This window comes from Nomascus leucogenys, chromosome 19 (genome assembly GCF_006542625.1).
Source record: "Nomascus leucogenys isolate Asia chromosome 19, Asia_NLE_v1, whole genome shotgun sequence".
In the NCBI taxonomy this organism is placed as follows: Eukaryota; Metazoa; Chordata; class Mammalia; order Primates; family Hylobatidae; genus Nomascus; species Nomascus leucogenys.
Window position 1 is genome coordinate 66193050 of NC_044399.1, and position 23895 is coordinate 66216944.

General features: G+C 41.9%; 1 protein-coding gene across 1 annotated transcript in view; it reads right to left on the bottom strand.

Moving 5' to 3' along the window:
- Window positions 1–23895, bottom strand: part of DNAH9 (dynein axonemal heavy chain 9) — a 377489-nt gene that overhangs the window by 242270 nt on the left and 111324 nt on the right. Inside the window, exons 25-28 of the mRNA XM_030799425.1 lie at window positions 23213–23452; window positions 22480–22640; window positions 10630–10786; window positions 6111–6215 (exon numbers count right to left, since the gene is read on the bottom strand). Of these exons, the coding sequence (XP_030655285.1) occupies window positions 6111–6215; window positions 10630–10786; window positions 22480–22640; window positions 23213–23452 (663 nt within the window). The remainder of the gene's footprint in view (window positions 1–6110; window positions 6216–10629; window positions 10787–22479; window positions 22641–23212; window positions 23453–23895) is intronic.

Here is a 23895-nt window from a genome sequence, read left to right on the forward strand (position 1 = left end):
AACAAGCTCACAGTTTGAGTAGCGTGGGGCTAGATGACACCAGCCATGCCTGGCACCCTCCACTGTCACTCTCAGGACACCTACCTGAAAGTCAATGAACTGTTCTTGCCACTGGGCCATGCTGCTCCATCCCAGTTTCATGGCCCACAATTGACCCTCAGCCAGATGGTTTTACTGTCTCTTTCCAGCCTCTATGGCCCTTAAAATTGCACATCTTTCATGGAACTTATTTTCTGTCTTATCATTTGGATAATTTGCCTAGGTTTTACTTTTTCTTCTTTTTTTTGAGACGGAGTCTCGCTCTGTTGCCCAGGCTGGAGTGTAGTGGCGCGATCTCGGCTCACTGCAAGCTCCGCCTCCCGGGTTCACACCATTCCCCTAGCTCAGCCTCCTGAGTAGCTGGGACTACAGGCACCTGCCACCATGCCCGGCTAATTTTTTGTATTTTTTAGTAGAGACGGGGTTTTACCATGTTAGCCAGGTTGGTCTCAATCTCCTGACCTCGTGATCTGCCCACCTCGGCCTCCCAAAGTGCTGGGATTACAGGCGTGAGCCACCGCGCCCGGCCAGGGTTTGCTTCTATATATTGCAAGCCAGCTCTGATATCCAGTGGTCATCCTTGTTATCTGCACAAGCCTTGTGTGCCCGTCTCACCATAAGAGCTGCATTTCTTGCATGAGGATGACATCTTTCCCCTCATGACTGGAAGCTGCTGATCACAGAGGGTTCTGTCCCTGTATCCTCCCACTCAGGCTAGGGCCTTGCATCTGACTCAGTGAAGTATTAAGGTCATGCTGTCTCTGTGCAGGTGACATACTTTAAGGAGGTCATGGGCTAGCCCTATGCTACTGGGATCTTGGCTTTTTCTCATCACCCCTCTACCTTGGCCCTTCTATTCTAGGAGAGTGGCTCATTTTGTGGTCCCCTGTGGTCATTCTCTTTTCAAGTCTTTGCCCCAAATGCCATGTGCTATTTAACATCCTCCCTGGCCCGCTCCACACTTCCCACTGCAATGGCAGATTGAAGTCTGTTGCCTTCAGGAAGTGCAACCCACTCACCAATTTTTAAACATTTTAATGTTTCTGGGTTTTTTTTTTCCCATTAGACTTTAAGCTTCTCTTTAAAGGGTGTTACATGGGAAGCTCCCTCAGCTCTGAGACTGGAGCATTTGTTTGGTGCTTGGAGTACTTGGAGTCCTGATATGGTGGGCTCCCAAGTCTTTGCTGACTGATCTTCTGCTTCTACTTGCTTCCTGCCTCTGCCCAACCCATTATTGGGGCTTGTAATGCAGGGAAGAGAAGAAAGCGCCAGGAAGGTCTGGCCAGAGGACATGGAGGCGAACAGGGCATTGGGGTGTGTCCTCATGGCACATGTCCCTAGGCACAGATAACCCAAAGCATAGACAGCTGATTGCAATAGTAAAGAAGAGATTCCAGAAAAAAGTAAGTAATACCTTAGGCATTTTTTAAATAGCAGAGTAATTTTTTTTTTTTGGAATTGCCACACTGATGTTTGTCCCAAGTGGCTATGTGACTTTGCTTGTCCAGTCTCATGGAGACATGAGAATGTCCACTGACAAAGACGCTGTGGACCAGCAGCATAATCACTTTTGTAGGAGTTACGGGGAAGAGGAGCACAGACAGACACGGAGCGGAGAGGAGGAAAGGGGAGGGTGGCGAAGAACTGTCAGCAGCTGGTGTGGCTTCTGAACCAACATGCCAGCCTGGATTGCCATGTGAATAATTAAGTGCAATTTTCTCCTTGGATAGGTATTCAATTTCAAATGTTACCCGCTCAGATTTTGCCTGGGCTGTTGTCAGACCACTTTCTTGAGAAATGTCTCTGATGGGTATGTTCCTAGATCAGAGTGTGACAGCATCAGGGACCCCCCAGTTAAACTTATTTCATTTGATTCCAGAAACAAACAGGAACTAAGTGCTCTTAGAGAATGCATTGCTGACCTTGTGTTGAGCAGCTTCAAAATAAAGCAAATTCAGTGTCTATCTACCATCCAGGGAGAACAATGGCTGTTGGGCACTGCCTCATCGATCAGTACATTATTAAGCTTGATAAGATAGCTCGAGGTTGGTCCAGCTCAGAAGAAGTGAAGGGCACAGAGAAGACCTGTGAGACCAGGGTGTGAACACTTTTTCCCTGCCCTGTGTATCCCAGCCTCTACTTCTCTTCAACCCATTTCCTGCAGTGTTCAGATAATAATGATAGTAATCATCCTCATCACTATCACCACCATCATTATCACTATCATCACCACCATCCCTATCATTGCCACCACCATCCCCATTATTACCACCATCACACCGCCACCATCACCACCATTGTTAATATTATCATCACTGTCACCACCACAATCATCATCACCGTTATCACTGCCACCACCATCATCACCACCATCACCCCACCATCATCATCACTATCATCACCATCATCACCACCATCACCCCACCATCATCATCACTATCATCACCATCATTACCACCATCACCATCATCGTTAACATTATCATCACTGTCACCATCATCATCACCCTTATCACCTTATCACTGCCACTACCAACATCATGATCACCATCACCCCCACCATCATCATCACTATCATCACCATCATCACCACCACCATCACCATCATCATCACTGCTGTCACCATCATCATCACCACGACCACCACCACCACCATCACCATCATCACTGCCGTCACCACCATCATCACCACGACCACCACCATCATCACTGTCACCATCATCATCATCACCACCACCATCACCATCATCACTGTCACCATCATCATCATCACAACCATCACCATCATCACCACCACCATCACCATCATCATCACTGCCATCACCATCATCATCATCACCACCACCACCACCACCATCACTGTCACCATCATCATCATCACCACCACCACCACCACCATCACCATCATCACTGTCACCATCATCATCATCACCACCACCACCATCACCATCATCACTGTCACCATCATCACCACCACCACCACCATCACCATCATCACTGTCACCATCATCATCATCATCACCACCACCACCATCACCATCATCATCACTGTCGTCACCATCATCATCATCACCATCATCATTACCACCATCAGCATTATCATCTCCATCATCATCATCATTAGAATAATCATCACCACCACCACCACTGCCATCATCATCATCAGCATCACCATCATTAGCATAATTATCACCATCGCCACTACCATCATCACCATTAACATCATCATCATCACTAATGTCACCACCACCATTATCATTATCATCATCATCAAAGCATTTATTGAGTGACTATTCTCTGTACGGCTTTTTTAAAAAGTGCTTTAGAGATATTAACTCATTTAAAAATTACTACAACTGCCTCAAGGAGGTGATATTATTAACTCCCTTTATAGATGTGGATCTTGAGACATGGATATGCTCAAGGTCACACAGCTAGTGAGTGGCTGAGCCGGCATCGCACACTGGCATTATTCCTTATTCCAGGATGTGAAGTGACCAGCCAAAGGTGAAAGCGACCAGGAAACACGTTTGATTTCTTACAAAAATCTGGATGTCCGGTCTCTCTTTAAAATGTAAAAGATCTGGCAACACTCAGCTTACATCCTTACAAGGCAGAGGTGTGCTGGTAAATTTTTAACAACCAGCTCTTCAGGAGAGCAAAAATGCCCTTGATTTGTAGAATTTGGCAGTTTTCATGATGGAAGGACTCTCACCACAGCCCATTTCAAGCTACACTCATGTGATGCCACTGAGATGCACACAACCAGCTCTTTCAAGCCAAGCTGGTCAAGGGTTTCAGTCCAAGAGTGTCCAGGCTAGCCATTTGACTTCCTTCCTCTACTAACTGCTGCTGAAAAGAACAAACCCAAACAAAGGGAAAAACTATATTTCACCACTGGAAACCAGGGAAGAGCCTCACATTCTGGCAATTTTCAGAGCTTCATCAAGGAACAGTTTGGACAAGAGTCAGTGGCTGTCAAACACAAGAGATGGAAAGACAGGCCACCTTGGAGCAGTGATGAGTGAAGGGACCCAGCAGAGTCCCTTGACTGCCTGTGGCTTTCAGGGCAGCTGGAGATGAAGGTGGCATGGATTTGCGGATGGTGTGAGCCCTACTGCTGTTCAGCTTTGCGGTTGCTTCAGTGCCCTACCCACAGCCCCATGTCCATGCCTACCTGTGAAAATGACAGTGTGTGGGATGAGAGGTGACCACATGTGGGACCTATGTGGATGGAAGCTGGCTCCTGCCACGGCAGAGGGGAACAAGGATGACGCTGGCTCAGTCATCTTTCCCCACCAGGGACGACCTTTTGCATGATGTTTCCTCCCACTCCGCTTCTGCCACCCTCCCCTCAATCCCGCACACTTGCCTTAGAAAAATGTCAGTCAAGCTAAACGCTTTCCTTATTCCTTTGTCTGCACCTGAAAGGATTACAGAAACCTGTAGGGACCAAAGAGTCTCTCATAGCTACGTTTCTCTTTTTCTGTACTGTGTGCATACTGCTTTGGAAATAAAAGCAAACACAAGCAAAATTAAACCATTTTCGATTATATGGTGTGCGGCACACACTAGGAGCACCAGGCACATCATTGTCCCAACCACCTCGCCACAGCTTTGATCATCACATGGTGCCCTTGTGATTGCTTTGCTCTGTTAAGGGCAGGATGGGGGTTCTGAAACCAGCCGCCCCTAGCAGGAGATGGGGGTGCTCAGCCTACAGGGAGGCGTATGGAATAGATGCTGGCAAACGATGTGCTTTATCTTGGAGATGGGGTTCCTGGGGGGAATGGAGCCTGTGCAGCTGCAGTAAGAATCCCTGGGAGGGACTCTTGACTTGCCCTCAGCCACCAGTTTTCCTACTGCTCAGCCCCTCCTTTATATTGCTGCCAAATAGAGGGGCAATCTCCCTCCCGGATGTCTCTGGGGGTTCTCTGATGCCTGCTGAGGAAGGCATTTCAGCCTCCTACTATTGGGTTCGAACTTGTCTCTCTGGCCTTATTTTCTCCTCTGGCATTTTACCCACTAGACGCCAGATCAGTGCCCACATCTGCACCTGGACAGTGTTGGTGGGGGCACAGGGTGCATATACCAACCTTACCACTTTCCAAAAGTCTACCCATGGACAAGATACAGTTCCCCTCTGATGTTCAGCTTTTCCACATACTTAATGGGGAGAATAGTGGCTTGCAGGGCCATGGTGGAAAGACGTGAAAGATCTTTCATGATGTGAAAGATGATGTATGAAAAGTACCTGGTACAGAATTTCAACAAAAGCTTATTCAAACGTTCCCCTTCACCCTTCTACTGCTCCGACTGTTCACGGGATCCTGACCCAAATCCAAAATCCTCTCCATCTTTTCAATATAATGCATTTGGAAGTCTCATGCTCAGTCAGAATTTAAGTCACCTCTGGAACATTGAAAGTACTCACATCTATCTCAAGAGGTCAAGTTTTTTTTTTTTTTTTTTAAGTCAGAGATCACGTTCTATTCAACTGGGAAACTTCACCTGTCTTTTGCATGACACTTACTATGTTGTAGGTGTTTAATAAATGCTTTCTGGATGACTTGAAAGACAAGTGGCATGCTTACATAAAATCTCACCCCAGAAGTGATTTCATTCAAAAACCATTCATGCTGTATTCCTCATTTTATTAAGCTGAGCGTGGTGGAACAACTTGCCCAAAGATTCCAATAGGAAATAAAATAACTGAAATTTAAGCCTTGGTTTATAACCAAAGAACATGGCCTTTCTGAGGAGCTGAGCTCTGCCCTCACATTCTGCACCCAGATGAAGCAGGTAGGACAGATATTCTTTCTCTCCATTTTACAGAGAACGAAACAGAGTCCCAAAGCCGGTAAATGGTTCTACTTTGGTGGGTAACTGAAGGATACCCATTTTGGAGGACAGCTTCCCTGGAGCCTGATTTTAGAGGATGGAGAAAGGGGCATGAAATGACAAGGGAAAAAGGGACGTAGATGCTCAGGAGAGGTAGAAAACAAGAGGACATAGACTTCCGCAGTAATCAATATGAAGACCAAAAAGCTCCCACCAACTTCTGGCCCCTACCTGCACTGCCACCACTGACAAGACCTCCACGGAGATTCGATTAAACTCATCAAAGCAGCCCCAGGCGCCAGTCTGAGCGAGGCCTTTGTAGATGTTGCCACAAGACTGCAAGAAAATGCACAAAGATTAAATTACCAACGGGCCAGGCTTATCAATACATGTTGAAGTCATTCTCCATCCCCTTTATTATAGATATTTCTAGTCCCCCTAAAGACCACTGGTCAGAAACTTGTATTAAAATTTCAAGAACAATTAAATGTTTGATGGTTATGGGGTGTCAACAGAAGTCACAGGATTAAACAGAACCTTTTCAAGACACTTGGATGAAAATCCCTTTAAAATGTCATCAGGGTTGCATTATTGTTGATTCTGTAGCTTTCAAAATCCCAGGAAATGAATAAAAGATGATTTTTCTTATGCTATACAGATAAAAAGCCTTCCACCCAGCCTTTGTCATGCACTGATGGAAAAATTTATGTCTGTATCTTTAAATCTATGCCCAACCACCCAGGTTTTCCAGAGTGGTGAGGGAGCTGGAGACAAAGACAGGGGGTGATAACACCTGTTAAAAAAACAAAAACAAAACCCAAAAAACAAAAACACACACACAAAAACTAAAGGTAAATCTTTTCAAATGAGAGCAGGGAAAGAATTTACAAGGGAATAATGCATTTCTGTCCTAAAAGTAAAAACCATCCTGGGTATTCAATATGAACTGGTAAGTGATGGGGCAACCAAAAAGATAGGTTCCTGGGAGACACTCACAAGGTCATTGGCAAGGAGACGTCATTAAAATGCCAGGGAAATGCAAATAAAGGAAAAGTCCCATTCATTTATTCAGCATTTTTTTTTACATTTATATTTATGTATTTATTTATTTTTGAGACGGTGTCTCGCTCTGTCGCATAGGCTGGAGTGCAGTGGCGCAATCTCGGCTCACTGCAAGCTCCACCTCCCTGGTTCATGCCATTCTCCTGCCTCAGCCTCCCAAGTAGCTGGGACTACAGGTGCCCGCCACCACACCTGACTAATTTTTTTGTATTTTTAGTAGAGACAGGGTTTCACCATATTGGCCAGGATGATCTCGAAAGTGGCTGGTTTTATAGGTTTGCCATCCAGGATAAGAGGAGTATCCACAATACGGTTGTTACAGAGAGGGTTGGAAATAATTCCAAACACTTTCAGGTTTGGAACCATTTGATGTCCCTGCAATAGCATCTCCAAATTGAGGTCAAGAGGGGAAAGTATTGCAGCTATAATATAAAGGATGTTTCAGCACTGAAACTGCAGTCATTTTCAGAGAAAGTGGCTGGATAAGAGAGTAAAGCAATAACTTTCCCTTTGCTTCAAGTCTTTGTGCTGTTCTCCTGTCCTCCCCAGCTCACTGCACACCCAGCCCTCATGAGCTAAGTGAAGTGATGCGGCTTATAGGATTTCTAAGGCAGAGGGGATAGCGAGGGTCTTTTACCATAGCCTAGACTCTCCTCTTCAACCTCTCTCTTTGCTTCACCACTGACTGCCTGCCCATGTTCCCGAGGTATCACTTACCTTGTTATATTTTAAGCTTCTTATGCTTTTCCATGTCTACTACCACATCAGCTGGTTCCTCATTCCCTCTGGTTTGAATGACTGAGATGCTCTCACCAAAACCTATTCCTGCTTCCAGTTCTTCCTTTCTCACTTCATCTGACTGCCAATCTTAATGCTTTTGCTTCAGTTCTGAAGCCTGCAGGTTCTTTCTGCAGTCCCCACTTCAAGGTGAGATGCTTTCAGTGGCTTTCAGTCCTTCCCCTCCTTATCTCCTGTTTTTGATCCTCTCTAAGGTAGCTTAGCCCTTGTTCCATACTTATTTCTAGCTTTCACTACGGACAGACCTGAACAGAGTATATTGCTGCGAGTTTCATGAACGACACATCAAAATCTCCCCTGGAGAAGTGCACAGCAGCTCTTCCTGACCTCACACCCTTTTTCTCCTTCTCCCAGCCAGGTCCTGTGAGGAGGGCTCACAGGGTGAAGTCAGAATGCGGGCTGGGGACAAATATTGGCCACACATAGAACTTGGTCATGGCTTTAAAGCTGACATTCTAATGGGTTAGAATGTGTGAAAATGCCACATGCTCTGTCACCAACCCCAAAACTGAGCCTTAGTTGGGTATCACGTCCTCCACATGTCTTTCCTGACCAGCCCATTCTGTGGCTCTCCCCCTACTCTGGAATATTCCAGGGCCTAAAGTTTGTAGGGCATATGAGCACCCAGGGTTATGCTATCTGTTAACTAGCTCCCCTGATGATATCATATATCCTTTGTCCCTCCAAATAAAATTGGGCTATACTATCTCTCTCTCTCTCTCTCTCTCTCATCAATCATTCATCTATTATTTATCTACCTAAAATCCATCTACCATCTATTCTCTCTCTCTCTCTCTCTCTCTCTCTCCCCATATGATCTGTTTTTGGCATCCTGCACAATGCCCAGCACATGCTGAGCAATGGCAATACTCAATAAATTAACTGGATTGTGAGTGTTTTACCATAAAAAATAATTCTGAACAGCCAGAAAACAAAGGTAGAGGAAGTTTGCAAACAGCTTAGTCAGGCTGTTTGGTTACCTGGGATATTTGGTGTCCAGGAAGGGAGCACCTCCCTTCTGGCATGTTTCACTATGGCTACGCTTATTTATGATGTTCTAACCTGTGTCTAGCCTGTATTCCATGGAAGCTTAGCCTATAGTTGAAAAAAAAAATAATGATAGACGCCCCCGTTCACCCTGTACTTTTAAAAAAATTGGTGGGGTTAGGGTTCAGTGATTGGTTTTGATAGAATTGAGTAAAATGGCCATAGTGACCCCTGGCCACGGAGCCAACTCATCATTTCCTGCTTGCTATTCTAGGTATGACTTTGAAGAAATCTGGCTGATTTTCTTCAATCAATACACTATGTCTTCTACATCCAAATGAGTGTATCTTTCAGAATGTTCCCTTTGGGAGACTCTACTTACTTTAGCAGTGCTGCTGCCATTGCTCAACTATAGAAAAATCTAGAAACATAAAATTATCCCTAAGGCTGAGGTCATTTCTATAAAGGGGGGAGAAAACTCCACCTTTCTGTTCCAGCCTGACTTAAAGAGAAACATTATCTTAATGTGTTCATCAATAAAAGCAACTGTGCTAAAATTTAGGGGATGAAGGCCATGTGGAAGACAAGATTTTTGGGTCCAGATCCTTGCTTTGTTTACTTAACACGAGAAAACATGGTGCCACAGGATGCTGCAACTCTACACAACAAAATTATGCTACAGAAATGATTAAATTACAGAGGATGAATCTCATTTACAGAGTGCTATACATGGTAATGGCAAGCATTATTTCTAAAATTATAACTACATTAAATTTATTTTACAGTCAATATAGCACATGACTTTTATATATAAAGGTTTAATCTATTTAATGCAACTTTTTTTCACTGAAAATTTATTTCCATGTCATCCTGTTGACAAAAGGGACTTAAGGCCGTTTATAAAAACACATACAATATAACAAAAATAACGAGAGAGGGAGATAATCTGTTATTACATTTTTGTTTCACCAGGGCCCGTCGTGGGGTGGGGGAAGCAGGGAGGGATAGCATTAGGAGATACAACTAATATAAATGACGAGTTAATGGGTGCAGCACACCAACATGGCACATGTACACATATGTAACAAACCTGCACGTTGTGCACATGTACCCTAGAACTTAAAGTATAATTAAAAAAAGAAAAAAAAAAGAAAAATTGGAGAATAGTTAACACAAAGAAAAAAAAGAAAAAAAGAAGCTATATAAGGTTCAGTTGTGAGCAGAATATTTCTAGCTAAAGAAGTGACCTCATGAGACTTTTGTTTCTCTGGCTTTTCTCGGTGACTCAGAACCTGGAACACATTGGTTCTTAAAAAATGGTACGTGCCTGAAGGAATATTAGCTTTGCACTTGTCTTCTGTGGGTGTCTGTGCTCTGAGTTGGGGTTGATTAGCCTGCTTTCAGAAATCACGCCTGCCCTTGCAGAATATTCTGCCCCTCTTGATATTCTGGGGAATGTCCACTTCTAAAGAAGAGCACAAATACGTCGAGCTTTTATGCAAAGACAAGTGCCTTCATCTTGGCTACTTGTGAGCCTTTCTGTGTTTCTAGGTCAAATAGGGAAATTAGGACTTTGGATATATGTTCAGTTTCTTCATTTTGCAGATAATAAAAGAAAGATTCAAAAAGATGAAGTCAGCCATCTGTGGTCAGAGCTCATTGGTGGAATGAGAATACAAAGGGCTGTGCTTCCTCATCACATGAAAGCCTTATAGGGAGGCCAAAAAACTCCAGGGTTCAAACGTCTAACTTTACCATGAAGGAGCAAGCAGAGACTTCTTGATCTGGGCTCTGAGACCTGGGGAAGCTGGGTCAGGGTGACACGGATGCATCGTAGCTTTGATTTGGTGCCCTGAGTTCCTATCCCCCACCCCCACCCCCAGGAAGCTGGGTGGAACTGTACCTTGTAATCCATCTGTTCTGAGCAGTTGAACACACAGACCAGGATGCCCAGTGCGCGGCCCAGGTCCTTGGTGGTCTCGGTCTTGCCTGTGCCTGCAGGTCCTGCGGGAGCCCCACTCATGGTCAGGTGCAGGGACTGGGTCAGGGTGATGTAGCACCTGCCAAACACGGGAGGGCATAGGTCATCATCTTTGGGGGCCCAGTGAGATAGGACTAAGGCCTGCTTGCGAGTGTGGGCCAGTAGACCATGCTAGAGCTGTTTCAGGCGCTGACTCTGGAGTGACAAAATGAGTTCAAACCTCGCCTCACTATCAAGTGTCCGTGAGACTCAGCCAAGTTATTTAAACTTCTTTGTACCTTAAAAACAAAGGCATCCTTAACTTAAGATCTATGACATCGCATTTTCTTTGTACAAAGAAACTTAGACAAATTTGCTGCTTCAAAAGCAGTGGCAATTGTGACAATGGCAAAAGATCCTTAAGGAAGAGAGATCCTGGCCGATGAGTCCCAACATGGATATGGATTGATTTAGTTTGGTTCCAGTGGGAACACAGGAATGTTGGCATTGGAAGGGATTTTAAAGGTGAGGCAGTTTGACTCTTTCACCATGTCAGGTGCTCCCCCTTTAAATCCTTCAAATATGATCATATAGCCTTTTCTTTCAGTGAGGTACAGTTTACTATTCTAGAAGGCAGCCCATTCCACAGTGGGCTGGTTCTAATTGTTTGAAAGATCTTCTTAACACCGAACTAAAATTAGTCTTGTTTTCCCTGGGAAAATAACTCCTACAGGTTCTGTTCTTATCTGCCCCACCAGGGTCTTATGAGGATACTATCAGACAAGATATTTGAAAGTACCTTGAAGAGTAGGAAACCGACAAACTTTGAAGGTATTATTTTTGAGGCAATAAATTCTTTTTTTGGTACAGATATTCGACTGGAAGATAAAGAAAATATCAAAGCTGCCATATCTTGATTTCAGCTATGAATAGCCTGTGCTTATCACAGAAAAGTGGTCCAGATAATCTTAGAGTAGGTGGAGTCATAGTTGGCTTGTATTAATTTTCTATTGCTGTGTAACAAATTACCACGCACTCAGTGCCTTAAAAGAACATCCCTTGTTATATCACAGTTCTGTGAGCCAGAGTCCAGGTGGGTTCTCTGCTGAGGGTCTCACAAGGCCAGAGTCAAGGTGTTGGCTGGGCTGGACTATTATCTGGAGGCTTTGGGGAAGAGTCTGCTTCCAAGCTCATTCAGGTTCTTGGCAGAATTCACTTCTGAGGTCCCTGTTGGCCAGGGGATCTCTCAGCTCCTAGAGGCTGTTCTACCACCTGGCACACGGCCCCTACCACCTTCAAAACCAGCTATGGCATGTCAAATTCTTCTCACGCCTCAAATCTGACTTCCCCTTCTGCTGGCTGAGGAGCCAGGAGAAAGCTCTGTTTTTAAGGGCTCATATAATCATATTAAGTCTACCTAAATAATTTTCCTTTGCCATATAACAAAACACAACCATGGGAATAATATCATCACAGTCACAGTTTTTACTCACACTCAAAAAGGAAGGGATTATAGAAGGGTGAGGGTCCTTAGAGATCATTTGTAGAATTCTGTCTACCACATGGTTCAATAACCATAACTGAGGAATGACCATGAATTCAACAGTATCTACCTTCAGGGAGGCCCCGAGGCATACTCAGCTCACTGATGTTTAATGTCTTCACTCATAACTTAAGAAATAATTACTAGATAGACGATAGAACAAATTTCTAAATAATGTTAACAGTGAAAAATGATGGGACAGACCCAACAAAATCCAATTTAAGAGCGATGAATGTAAAGTAATCTTCCAACTACTTGGATATATGCAGACTGGAGATGTGGGTAGATGAAAATTCATGTGAAAAAGACCCAGAGGTTTCAACAGGTTTCAAGCTCAACGTGAGAAATTGCATTAATAGAAATTTCCTTTGCACTAACCTAAAACAAATCCGTTCCTTTGACAACGCTTTAATATTTACACTTTGAAAATTTTTTGTTTTTAGCATAAATGCCCCAATTCTAGGATCTGTTCCTTATACCAACTGGTTATGAGATTCTTCATCGTCCAGTGCTCATCTTTTTCTTTACCTATGCTAATTGGTAAATGTCTTTCTCAAAATGTGACAAAACTGAGAGCAATGCTACCCATATCATCTCTCTAGCAAAAATTATAGCATGCCTAGTAACTAAACTTGAGTAGTTATAATTACACTTCTCGTTATTTGTCTGTCTCAAATATGATTAGAAATTCTAGGAGTGATTTAGAAAACCCAAGAAAATCAAGAGTAAAACTTTTAGAATTTGTAATACAGGGTAGTAAATGAGTAGAATGGAAGATAAATATATTGTACAAAAATCACTTTTTTTCCTGTACACAAGTAAAAAGAAAGTTAAAGATAAAATGAAGTTAGGCAAAGATTTCTTAAATAAAACACCAAATGCATGGTCCTTAAAATAAAAATTCATAAGTTGAACCTCATCAAAATTCAAAACGTTTGCACTTCAAAAGACACCACTAACCTGGTGAGGTTGAAGAGAAAAGGGAACACTTATACACTCTTGGTGGGAGTGTAAATTAGCTCAACCATTGTGGAAAGCAGTATGATGATTCCCCAAAGAGCTAAAAGCAGGACTACCATTTGACCCAGCCATTCCATTACTGGGTATATACCCAGAGGAATATAAATCATTCTACCATAAAGACACATGCATGCGTATGTTCATTGCAGCACTACTCACAATAGCAAAGACATGGAATCAACCTAAATGCCCATTAATGACAGATTTGATAAAGAAAACACGGTACATATACACCACTGAATACTATGCAGCCATAAAAAAGAACAAGATCATGTCTTCTGCAGGAACATGGATGGAGCTGGAGTCTATTATCCTTAGCAAACTAATGCAGGAACAGAAAACCAAATACCACATGTTTGCACTTATAAGTGGGAGCTAAATGATAAGAACTTATTAGCACAAAGAAGGAAACAACAGATACTAGGGTCTACTTGGCGGCGAGGGTGAGGGAGGGAGAGGAGCAGAAAAGATAACTAATGGGCACTGGACTTAACACCTGGTTGTTGAAATAATCTGTACCACGAACCCCCATGACATGAGTTTACCTACGTAACAAACCTTTACAGGTGCCCCAAAACCTAAAATAAAAGTTTTTTTTTAAAATAACTCATTTTTTTTTCTTAAAGCTTTTTAAGAAAAAAAAAAAGATGAGCAACAGACTGGGACAAAATATCTGCAAACACATTTGCAACATGTCCAGAATATACAAAGAATTTTCAAACTCAATAAGAAGAAGACAGACAGACCGAACAATAGGCAAAAGATATGGGCAATGATTACACCCAAGAAGATGCATGAATGGCTAATAAGCATGTGAAAAGTTGCTCAACATCATTAATCATTAGAAAAATGCGAATTAAAATCCAAATGTCATATTACTTAACAGCCACCAGAATGGCTATAAAGAAATAAAACGGACAATAATAAATATTGTCAAGGATGTGGAGAAATGGGAACCGTCATATGTTGTTGGTGTAAATGTAAATGGGGCAGCCACTTCAGAAAACAGCTTATCAGTTTCTCAAGAAGTTAAACATAAAAGTATCATAACAATTTTCCTCCTAGTATTCACCCAAGAGCAATGAAAACATGTCCACACAAAGACTTGTACACAAACGTTCAGAGCGGTATTGTTTATAACAGCCTCAACTGAAAATCATCTAAGTGTCCATCAGTTGAATGGATAAAGAGCATGTGATATATCTATAAAATGGAATATTATTCAGAAATTAAAAAATAACCAACTACAGACACATGCTCTGCCATGAGATGGGAGTTGAACAATGAGAACACATGGACACAAGGAAGGGAACATCACACACTGGGGCCTGTCAGTGGGTTGGGGGCTAGGGGAGGGATAGCGTTAGGAGAAATACCTAATGTAGATGATGGGTTGATGGATGCAGCAAACCACCATGGCACGTGTATACCTATGTAACAAACTTGCACGTTCTGCACATGCATCCCAGAACTTAAAGTATAATAATAAAAAAAAATTATGTGAAGTGAAAAAAGCCTGGCACAAGCAACTATCTATTGTAAGATTCTGTTTATATGAAATGCCCAGAATAAGCAACATTAAAGAGACAGAAAGTAGACTAGTGGCTTCTGGGGCTAGGGGAGGTTTCCCGGTGGATGAGAATTAACTATAAATGATCAAGAGGGATTTTATTGTGAGAGGATTGAAATGTTCTAAAGCTGATTTACAGTAATGGTTGCACTGAGTAAAGTCACTAAAAAAATCATTGAATTGTACACTTAAGATGAATAATTTTTTGATATGTAAAATATACCTTAATAAAGTTGTTTTTATTTTATTTTTTAATTTTTCCATAAGTTATTGGGGTACAGGTGGTATTTGGTTACATGAGTAAGTTCTTTTGTGGTTATTTGTGAGATCCTGGTGCACCCATTACCTGAGCAGTATACACCACACCATAGATATTGTCTTTTATCCCTCATCCCCCTCCCACCCTTCCCCCAAAGTCCATTGTATCATTCTTATACCTTTGTGTCCTCATAGCTTAGTTCCCACATATCGGTGAGAACATGCGATGTTTGGTTTTCCATTCCTGAGTTACTTCACTTAGAACAATACTCTCCAGTCTCATCCAGGTCATTGCAAATGCTGTTAATTCATTCTTTTTTACGTCCAAGTAGTATTTCATTGTATGTATATACTACAGTTTCTTTAACCACTCATTAAATGATGGGCATTTGGGTTGGTTCCACGATTTTGCAATTGTGAATTGTGCTGCTATAAATATACATGTGCAAGTGTCTTTTTCGAATAATGACTTCCACTCCTCTGGTAGATACCCAGTAGTGGGATTGCTGGATCGCATGGCAGTTCTACTTTTAGTTCTTCAAGGAATCTCCACACTGTTTTCCATAGCGGCCGTACTAGTTTACATTCCCACCAGCAGTGCTCCCTGTTCACTACATCCATGCCAACATCTACTGTTTTTTGATTTTTTGATTATGGCCATTCTTGCAGGAGTAAGGTGGTATCGCATTGTGGATAGATTTTGTTTTTATTATATATATTTTTAAAAGAACAGGGAAATAAAGTTATTTTAAATATATATATGTATATATATATATAATAAAAATAAAATCTTCTATAGCAATGACAACTTTAAAAAGACCCAGAGATCACATTAATAACCAAAATATAAACTTTTCCAAAAAACATGATTGCACATATGAATAAACAGAAATATACCACATGTTATAAAGATGGCTGTTTCTTCCAAATGAAGTTGAAAGTATTAAGGCACACCAATCAAAAACCCCAGTGGTTTATATTTTTGAATTTGTCATTTGAAAGAAGAAACAGAAGTGCTAAAAAAAAGAAAGGGGAAATGAAGGTAGATGATGCAGAGCTTTACCCTACAAATATTACAATTCAGGATAAAGCAAACATCTTTAAATACTGTGGCACAGAGAGGGACTGATAGACTGATGGAACAGAATACATAGTTTTGAGGTAGACTGATGAACTTAGAACTTCAAATATGGTAGAGCAAACATCATAAATCATTAAGAAGAACTGGTTACTCACCAAAAAACATTAAGCCCACTAGTCACTTTGAAAACAAAAGAAATAACATTATATACTCCCCACTGTCATTCCTGTGGGATTTCTTTGCCCAGAATATCACCCTTTGGAGAGCCATCTCTCCTCCACAGCTTGTATTCTGATGGGCTGTCAATCACACCTTTCCTATCCTTGGGGCTGGGGGGACAAGGCTCAGGATGGGCAAAATACTCAATCTCATTGGCTGCAGCGACTGGCTCAGAGACGGGCACATGATCCAAATAGGACCAATCGGAGACCTCCCTCAAGGAATTTGCTATACATGCCGGGCAAGAGAGGGTCTCTCTTCCTCCTGAGTCAAGAGTTATAAAGGCATAGGCATAGAGACCATCTTTCCAGCCTGTGCAAGAAAGAAGTCAACATTCAGAAGAAGTCAAGTCATGATATATGAGAGAGTTTAAACCCTGATATCTCCTAGTTTAGGTCCCAGAGCTGGTTATACTGCAGCAAGCTGGACTCATTTTCCAGATGGGTGAGATAAGTCTTTTTTCAGTCACTTCTATCACTGGTAACTGAAAATGTTTTCACAAAAATGTTTTGACTCACTTTACTCAGTAATCAAAAGATTTCCTAAATAATTAAAACAGGTTAAAGGAAAAATTAAAATAAACTAGACTAGAATGAAATATAGGGGAATATTAAATTGATCTTGAAATAAACATGGATTTTCTAACTGTAGAAGTGATAAAAGAATATCCCAGAGAAAAATGGGCAATGACAGTAATAAATAACAGGAGAAGAAAATCTAATAGCTAATAAACACATAAAAATGTTCAACCTCTGAGCACTTAATGACATCCAAATCCAAACTTGATACAATTTTGAATAATAAAAGTAATAAAGTAACAGTAATACTTAATGCTAGTCAGGGTGTTGTGCAATTAATACTTTAATAAACTACTAGTGAGAGTAGGAATAACATTTTTTCACGAACGATTTGAAAGCATGTATCATCTAATTATTCTGCTTCTTGGAATCTATCCTAAGGAAAAATACGAAATTTTTGCTTAAAATTGTACATATAAGTGAGTTCATACAGCTTTATTTTTAATAGTGAAAGCTTAGATGTAACTTAAATAACCCATAATATGGTTATGTTACATAAATTATGGGATACTTATAAATAGACTGTAATTCAGCCATTAGAGTGTTTTAGAAAAATATTTAGAAAATATGCATAATATAATGTTAAATAAAACAAGCAATCTATGATGTTTTATATATAGGATATGATCTCAGTTTCATTTTTCAACATTCTACATGTAGAATGAAACAAACTACATATTAACAATGGCTATCTATGGGTGACTTTTATTTTCTTTTGTACAGAATACTAAGCTTTCCAAATTTTCTCCAGCAAAAACATCAGGGAAAAACTTAAAGAGAAAGCGTACGACTTTTGCTAGCTGTGTCCTTGCCCAGAAAATCACCTTGAAAGCCTCTTGCATCAATTATATTTCACCTACTTGCAGGAGTTCCTGAGAAATTAAGGGGTACTCAACATTGATAAGCAGTTGATTAAAACAGTACTTAACACAGCACAGGGCAGAAAGGGGCATTTGTGTGTGAAGGTGAAGGAAGGGGAGCAAAGCAGGAGCAGATCATCCAAAGGTCCAGAAATGACTTATGAGAATTGCTTTTGTTCAGCCTGAAAAAACATTTCCATTTAGTTCTTCAACTTAGTGTGGTGCCGAAGTCCTGTGACAAGGGCTGAACCATTGCACCTATTTATATATTCAAGTCCCATCCAGGCAGTGGGAAATTCCAAAGAAACAGGCATAATCATTTGGATGTACTGTAAAACGGGTGTGCTTTTAATGAATGTGCAAAGGTTGTATGGATCAATTGTCCATTTGATTAATTCTTCTGGCAGGAGAGAATTAAATGTACTTAGGCTACACACCAGTAAAAGCTGAATGCTTTTTAAAATGTGATTTTCTATGTTGAGGCCAATTTTTTTCTGTGCAAAAAACATTTCTTGAGATAATAATGGAAGTCAACGAGAAAATGGAATTTGCCATATAAATATTGAGCTACATACTACTTTGTCAGAAAAGCAACTAATGCGCAAACAAGGTGAAGGTCTGTATAGTATTCACCATTATTTTAGCTAACATTCCTTTCAAATTCTTATTTGCATCATTTCACGGTAGAGGCCATAAATCCCTATTTCAGAAATAACGCATTGTCGAAACTTTACCCTTTCCCTCTGTAAGGTATTCAGCGCTAGTGTACTAGAGACCTCTAAATCCGAAAGAGGTAATTATCTTCAATTCCTGGGTGAGTGCGAAGGCCCAGGGAAAAGACAAATCTTGTACTTTTTATCACTTGGAATGATAATGTCTGATATGTCGGTGGAAAGGACGGAAATATCCTGAAGATCTGGCACATATCTAGAGGCTCAGGAATCATTTCATTGCATTCACTCAAGGAGTATTTCCTGAGTGCCCATTGTGTGCTAGACACAGTGCTAGGTCCTGAGAGTAGAGAAGAAATGAAGGTCAATGTTATCTTGGAACATATAGTCTAGAGCGGGGGATAGATTTATCGAATTGCCCAAATACCTAATGGCTTCATTATTCTGTCCCAAGTGGTATAAACTCCCAAACTATTAGCTCATATTTCAAGATAGGCAGAAAAATTCATTGCAGTAGGGAAGACTGACTGTACAGGACCTCCTTCCTGCTAATGACTGAGAATGGCCCTAAAGACAGATATTAGAGTGGTCCAGTCTGAATGAAAAGAAGGGAACTACTTTTCCTTTAACCCAGACAGGATGAGCTCCTCCAACTAATCGGCCTAAGTAACACCTGTAAGACTCCACCCCTCCCCCCACCCCCAAGTCCAGTTGCTGCTTCCTTTACCATCTAGCTACAGAAAGATCGACATCTCCCTCTGGAGAGGTGCTATTTGCATTTGTCTTAAGCTGAGGCAGGGAGGAAGATGCATTCCCAGCTAAGAGCAAAACACAGGGTAGCTGTTTCTTCTTCACTGGGAGCGAAGACACAGACAGAGTCCTGGACAGACCTTGCCCCTAAGTCAACTTCCCTTGCTTGATTCTGTCTATTCTTATGATCTGGGTCCTCAATATTTAAGTGTCATTCATTCATTTGATGATTATTAATTCAACACTTACTAGGGGCTTGGGACATAACAGCAAACATGATAGACAAAGGTTCTTGATTGCTAGAGGTTTACATTCCAAAGGGGAATGCCAACAAGGAGGCAAGCCAGGTCATTTCAGAATGGGGGAACGTTAAGATCAACAGAGGCTCTGTTAGGGTTACCTGCTCTCTCTCTCTCTCTCTCTCTCTCTCTCTCTCTCTCTCTCTCTATGTGTGTGTGTGTGTGGTGGGAGAGGCTGCCTTTTAGAAACAGTGGTCAGGGAAGGCCTCTGAGGACAGAGAGCAGAAAAAAAGCATGAGAAGGTACCAGCGGAACAGACGGCCTTGAGAATGGCATTCCAGGCAGAGGGAAGCATGTGTGTGCAGGTGCTGAGGTGGAATGAACTCCAGGTGATCAAGGAACACAAAGGAGGCCACGTAGTTGGAGTGTAGGGAGCGAGTCATCAGGGTGGCTGATGGGAACTACCAAGTCCCATGCAGAGTTCACATTTTGGTCCCTGCAGAGTGGGGAGCCACTGGAGACAGTGATGTGCCCTCTAAGGGGTACCACAAAAAAGAGAGATACAGAGTAAGTGGGAAGCAGTTTGAGTCGGACCCTCCTCTCCCCTTCCAGACTGGGGAGGAAAATGAATTAAAGAAATGAAAAAACATAGGAGCAGAGGAATCGTCTTGACCGTGATGCTTCAGCTATGAGGTGTTGAGCTATGAATCATACTGGGATTTTCAAGTACTTACTTTGCATTTTCCATGTCCTATTCATTCCATGAACACAGTGACTGCAATTTAACTGAATTGGAAATACTTATCAAATACTGGGAAATATATCTGAGGATTTGACTAAAATACAAGTGATATCACTGAGAACAGGAAAAGAGAAAAGTCAAAAAATAGCACAGATTCTATCTGGCCATTTTAACTGTAACTCACAATTTCTGACAATCTCTTCATTACCTACAAGTCATTCATCTCAGTGAACCAGTTATTCAGACATACAACTCCTCTTGGGGAAGAGGAGATTTAATGTCGATGGAATTACAAGGAAAAGGTATGAACTCCCAGCGGAATTTACAGAAATCTCAGCGGAATTAAAATATCATTTCTCCCATGCACCATGACTTACTGTTCTGCCCTCACCCTCCTTTACCTGTGTTGTGCTGTCAGATGAATCTTCATAAAGTACAGATTTCACACTCTGACGAAATTTCTCAATAGTTTATCACTACTTACTGGATAAAGAATATATTCTTCATACTCTATATTCTGACTGCTTTATGGCTGACTACCTCCCCCAAAGTCCGAACTCCCTCTTCCAGGAACATTATCTTGAGTTTTCCCACGTCTGTGACTTTGCCCACAATATGCCATTTTCCTGCAATGTTTATCAGTAGCTCCTTAACTTTTGGGGATGCATAGCATTTTAACAATTAATGAATGCTGTATATCCTCTTAATAGAAAAAGTTACTTGTGAACAGATTTCTATACAATTTCATGGACACCCCGACAGTAATCTCATAACCTATTGAAATCCTACTGGAATCCAATACATCCTTCAAGCTCCAGGTCAAATACTATCTCTTCCCTGAAGCCTTTCCAGTTCTTTTCCTCCTCCTGTGAGTGGGGCCCTCCGTGCTCAAAGGGCTTTCTGCTGAGTCACCTGCTTGGAAATTTGTTGCATATGGCTTTGTACCTTATTTTATACTATGGCCTTGTATTTTTCCCTTTGGTGATATTTAAATTTTTATCTACATATGTCTTATTTCCCTCATTAGAATTGGAGTTTAAGCACAGAAAATGTTTTAGTCATCTTAGTATTCCCAGTGACTTGTTCAGTGTCTGGTGTGAATTCATTCATGTGTGAATTAATATGTGATGGAAATGATGTCTTTCTAAAAAAAAATGCAAGCTCCTGAATGGTTGGAACTACCTTGCTTATTTCTTTGCATTCCCAGAGTAAGAGGTACTGAATAAATGTGCCAGTTAGTTGATCGATTGATTGACAGGAAAATAATAATAGGGATCGATTACTGAGCACTTATATACTAACCTCCTTGGGAGTATTACTGTCTTTTTTACATGCTTGCTTTAATGAACCATATTTATTTTTATAAATATGCCTGGAAAGCAAAATACATTATTCACTTACTTAAGAGTTCTTCATTAAATTGCACCATGACATTTTCAAGAGAATAGTTTTAGAAAGTTATTATAATCTTTGTGCAGTATAACATTCTATGGCATATTTCTTAACTTTAATGAATATACAGAGAAATACCTCTTTGTGTTTTATAAATGGAGGTGACGGGGTTACCAGTGTGCTTTTTAAATGGATACATATTTGACATATTTATGCGGTATATGTGATATTTTATGATGTGCATATAATGTAATGATCAAGTCAGGGTATTTGAGTTATCCATCATCTTGGGTATTTATCATTTTTATGTATTGGGAATATCTGAAGTTCTCTCTTCTAGCTACTTTGAAATATACAATACACTGTTGCTAGACCTAGTCATGCTATTCTGCTGTTGAATGACAGAACTTATACTTTTATCTAATTGTATGTTTGTATCTGTTAACCTACCTCTCTTCATCTCCCTCCTACTCTCCCTCCCAACATTACTGTCTTTAATCCTTAAAATAATCATGGAAGTTGTGAGTTACCACTTCTATTTCACAGATGAGGAAACCAAAACTTAGGTCAATTTTTTTCATAATCAAACAGCTGGTATGTGTTAGGGCTGGTGTTAGAACTCAGGCGTGTATGACCACTTAGTAATTCCTCAAAAAGTCACGGCTCATTGATTTGCTCTGGGATTTGTTCCAAGAAAGACTCTGCCCTACATCCATTCAGTTTCACTTTAAACCGGCTGTGTTGAGTCAGGCCCTTTCCCTCTAGCTCTATGGACAAATAGCAAGTGACAGGGACTTTGACCCTAGATGCCCACTAGCTGGCCTGAACCAGACAGCAGTAAGGCTGTCAGTGGTTGACACCAGTGCTCACCTGTCAGTCAAAGGTGTGATCACTAGGCGAGGTGTGTTTCCCAGGTACTCATAGGAATACAAAAACTGGGCATCACAGATGTTGGCAAAGCAGTGTTTGACCTCGTCATCCCAACGATGGCGCAGCTGAGACAGCCAGAGGAAAGCCTGGGCATTGTCTACCTAAAGAGAGAGTGGTAGAGCAGGTGGGTGAATCATAGGCAGCAGGTGGTCCCTTGGCCACAAGACACATAGGGGGTCTGATGCCTTGGCTGTTGACTGCTGCTAAAGTGCAGCATGCTGTGGCCACCACAGCATAGAAAGCACAAGCTGCTCTGATTACAGGGTTCTATCCCAGCACTTTGGGAGGCCAAGGCAGGTGGATCACCCGAGGTCAGGAGTTTGAGACCAGCCTGACCAACATGGAGAAACCCCGTCTCTACTAAAAATACAAAGTTAGCTGAGCGTGGTGGCACATGCCTGTAATCCCAGCTACTTGGGAGGCTGAGGCAGGAGAATCACTTGAACCTGAGAGGCGGAGGTTGCAGTGAGCCGAGATCGCACCATTGCACTCCAGCCTGGGCAACAAGAGTGAAACTCCATCTCAAAAAAAAAAGGAGCAGCCACTGTGATCCTCCCCCAGCTGTCTGGTCAGTGCTGTACAGACCCTGGGGCCCCCATATTTTGGCCGTATGTGAGCTTTTCTCAGTGTAGCTGTACACAAAAGTGGGCATCCCTGGGTGTTTGGGACCCACCTTCTGAGCAATCATCTTGGCTACCACATCCCGGGCATGCACATCGATGGTGCATATGGTCATAATCTTCTGCCGGTCTCCCTTGGAGAGCTGGCCAATCAGCATGGTGATAAGCGTTTTGAGCTGGGCCACTTGCTTCTTATAATAGTCCTTCATGGCACTCTCATAGCCCTCCTCCAGTCTGGCAAATGCCATGCCCACTTCTGTTGTCCACCAGATCTGAGTACAGGTCAGGGCCACCTGTGGCAGCAAGAGTTGCCTCGTAAAGCTGTTACCATGGCTGTTTCCAACCAACCTACTCATCACACAGCAAGGGCTCAGGATGTAATTGTGTGGGTGACATGAGCCCCATCCCTCCCTCTTCCGCCAGCACTAAGTGAACCATATGCTCTAAACCCTTGAAGGTGTGAAGCTGTTGCAGCACAGGTGGGAAAAGCATTTTCTGCTCCTGAAAAATGTATCATTCGATTGAGAAGAACCCAAGATTGACTCTGATCAAGGCCGGTGGCTTCTAGAAATTGTGACATGGATGATTCAGTCTTTTACTTCCCAGAGGTAGCAACTTTCCCAAGCTTGGGAGGACGACAGTATGTTGCGCAAGCATCCCAATGACACCCAGTGTTTGCTCTGCTCCTCTGTGCTCTGACAATCTAATTTAGTGAGCCACTGCTGATCATCTATGG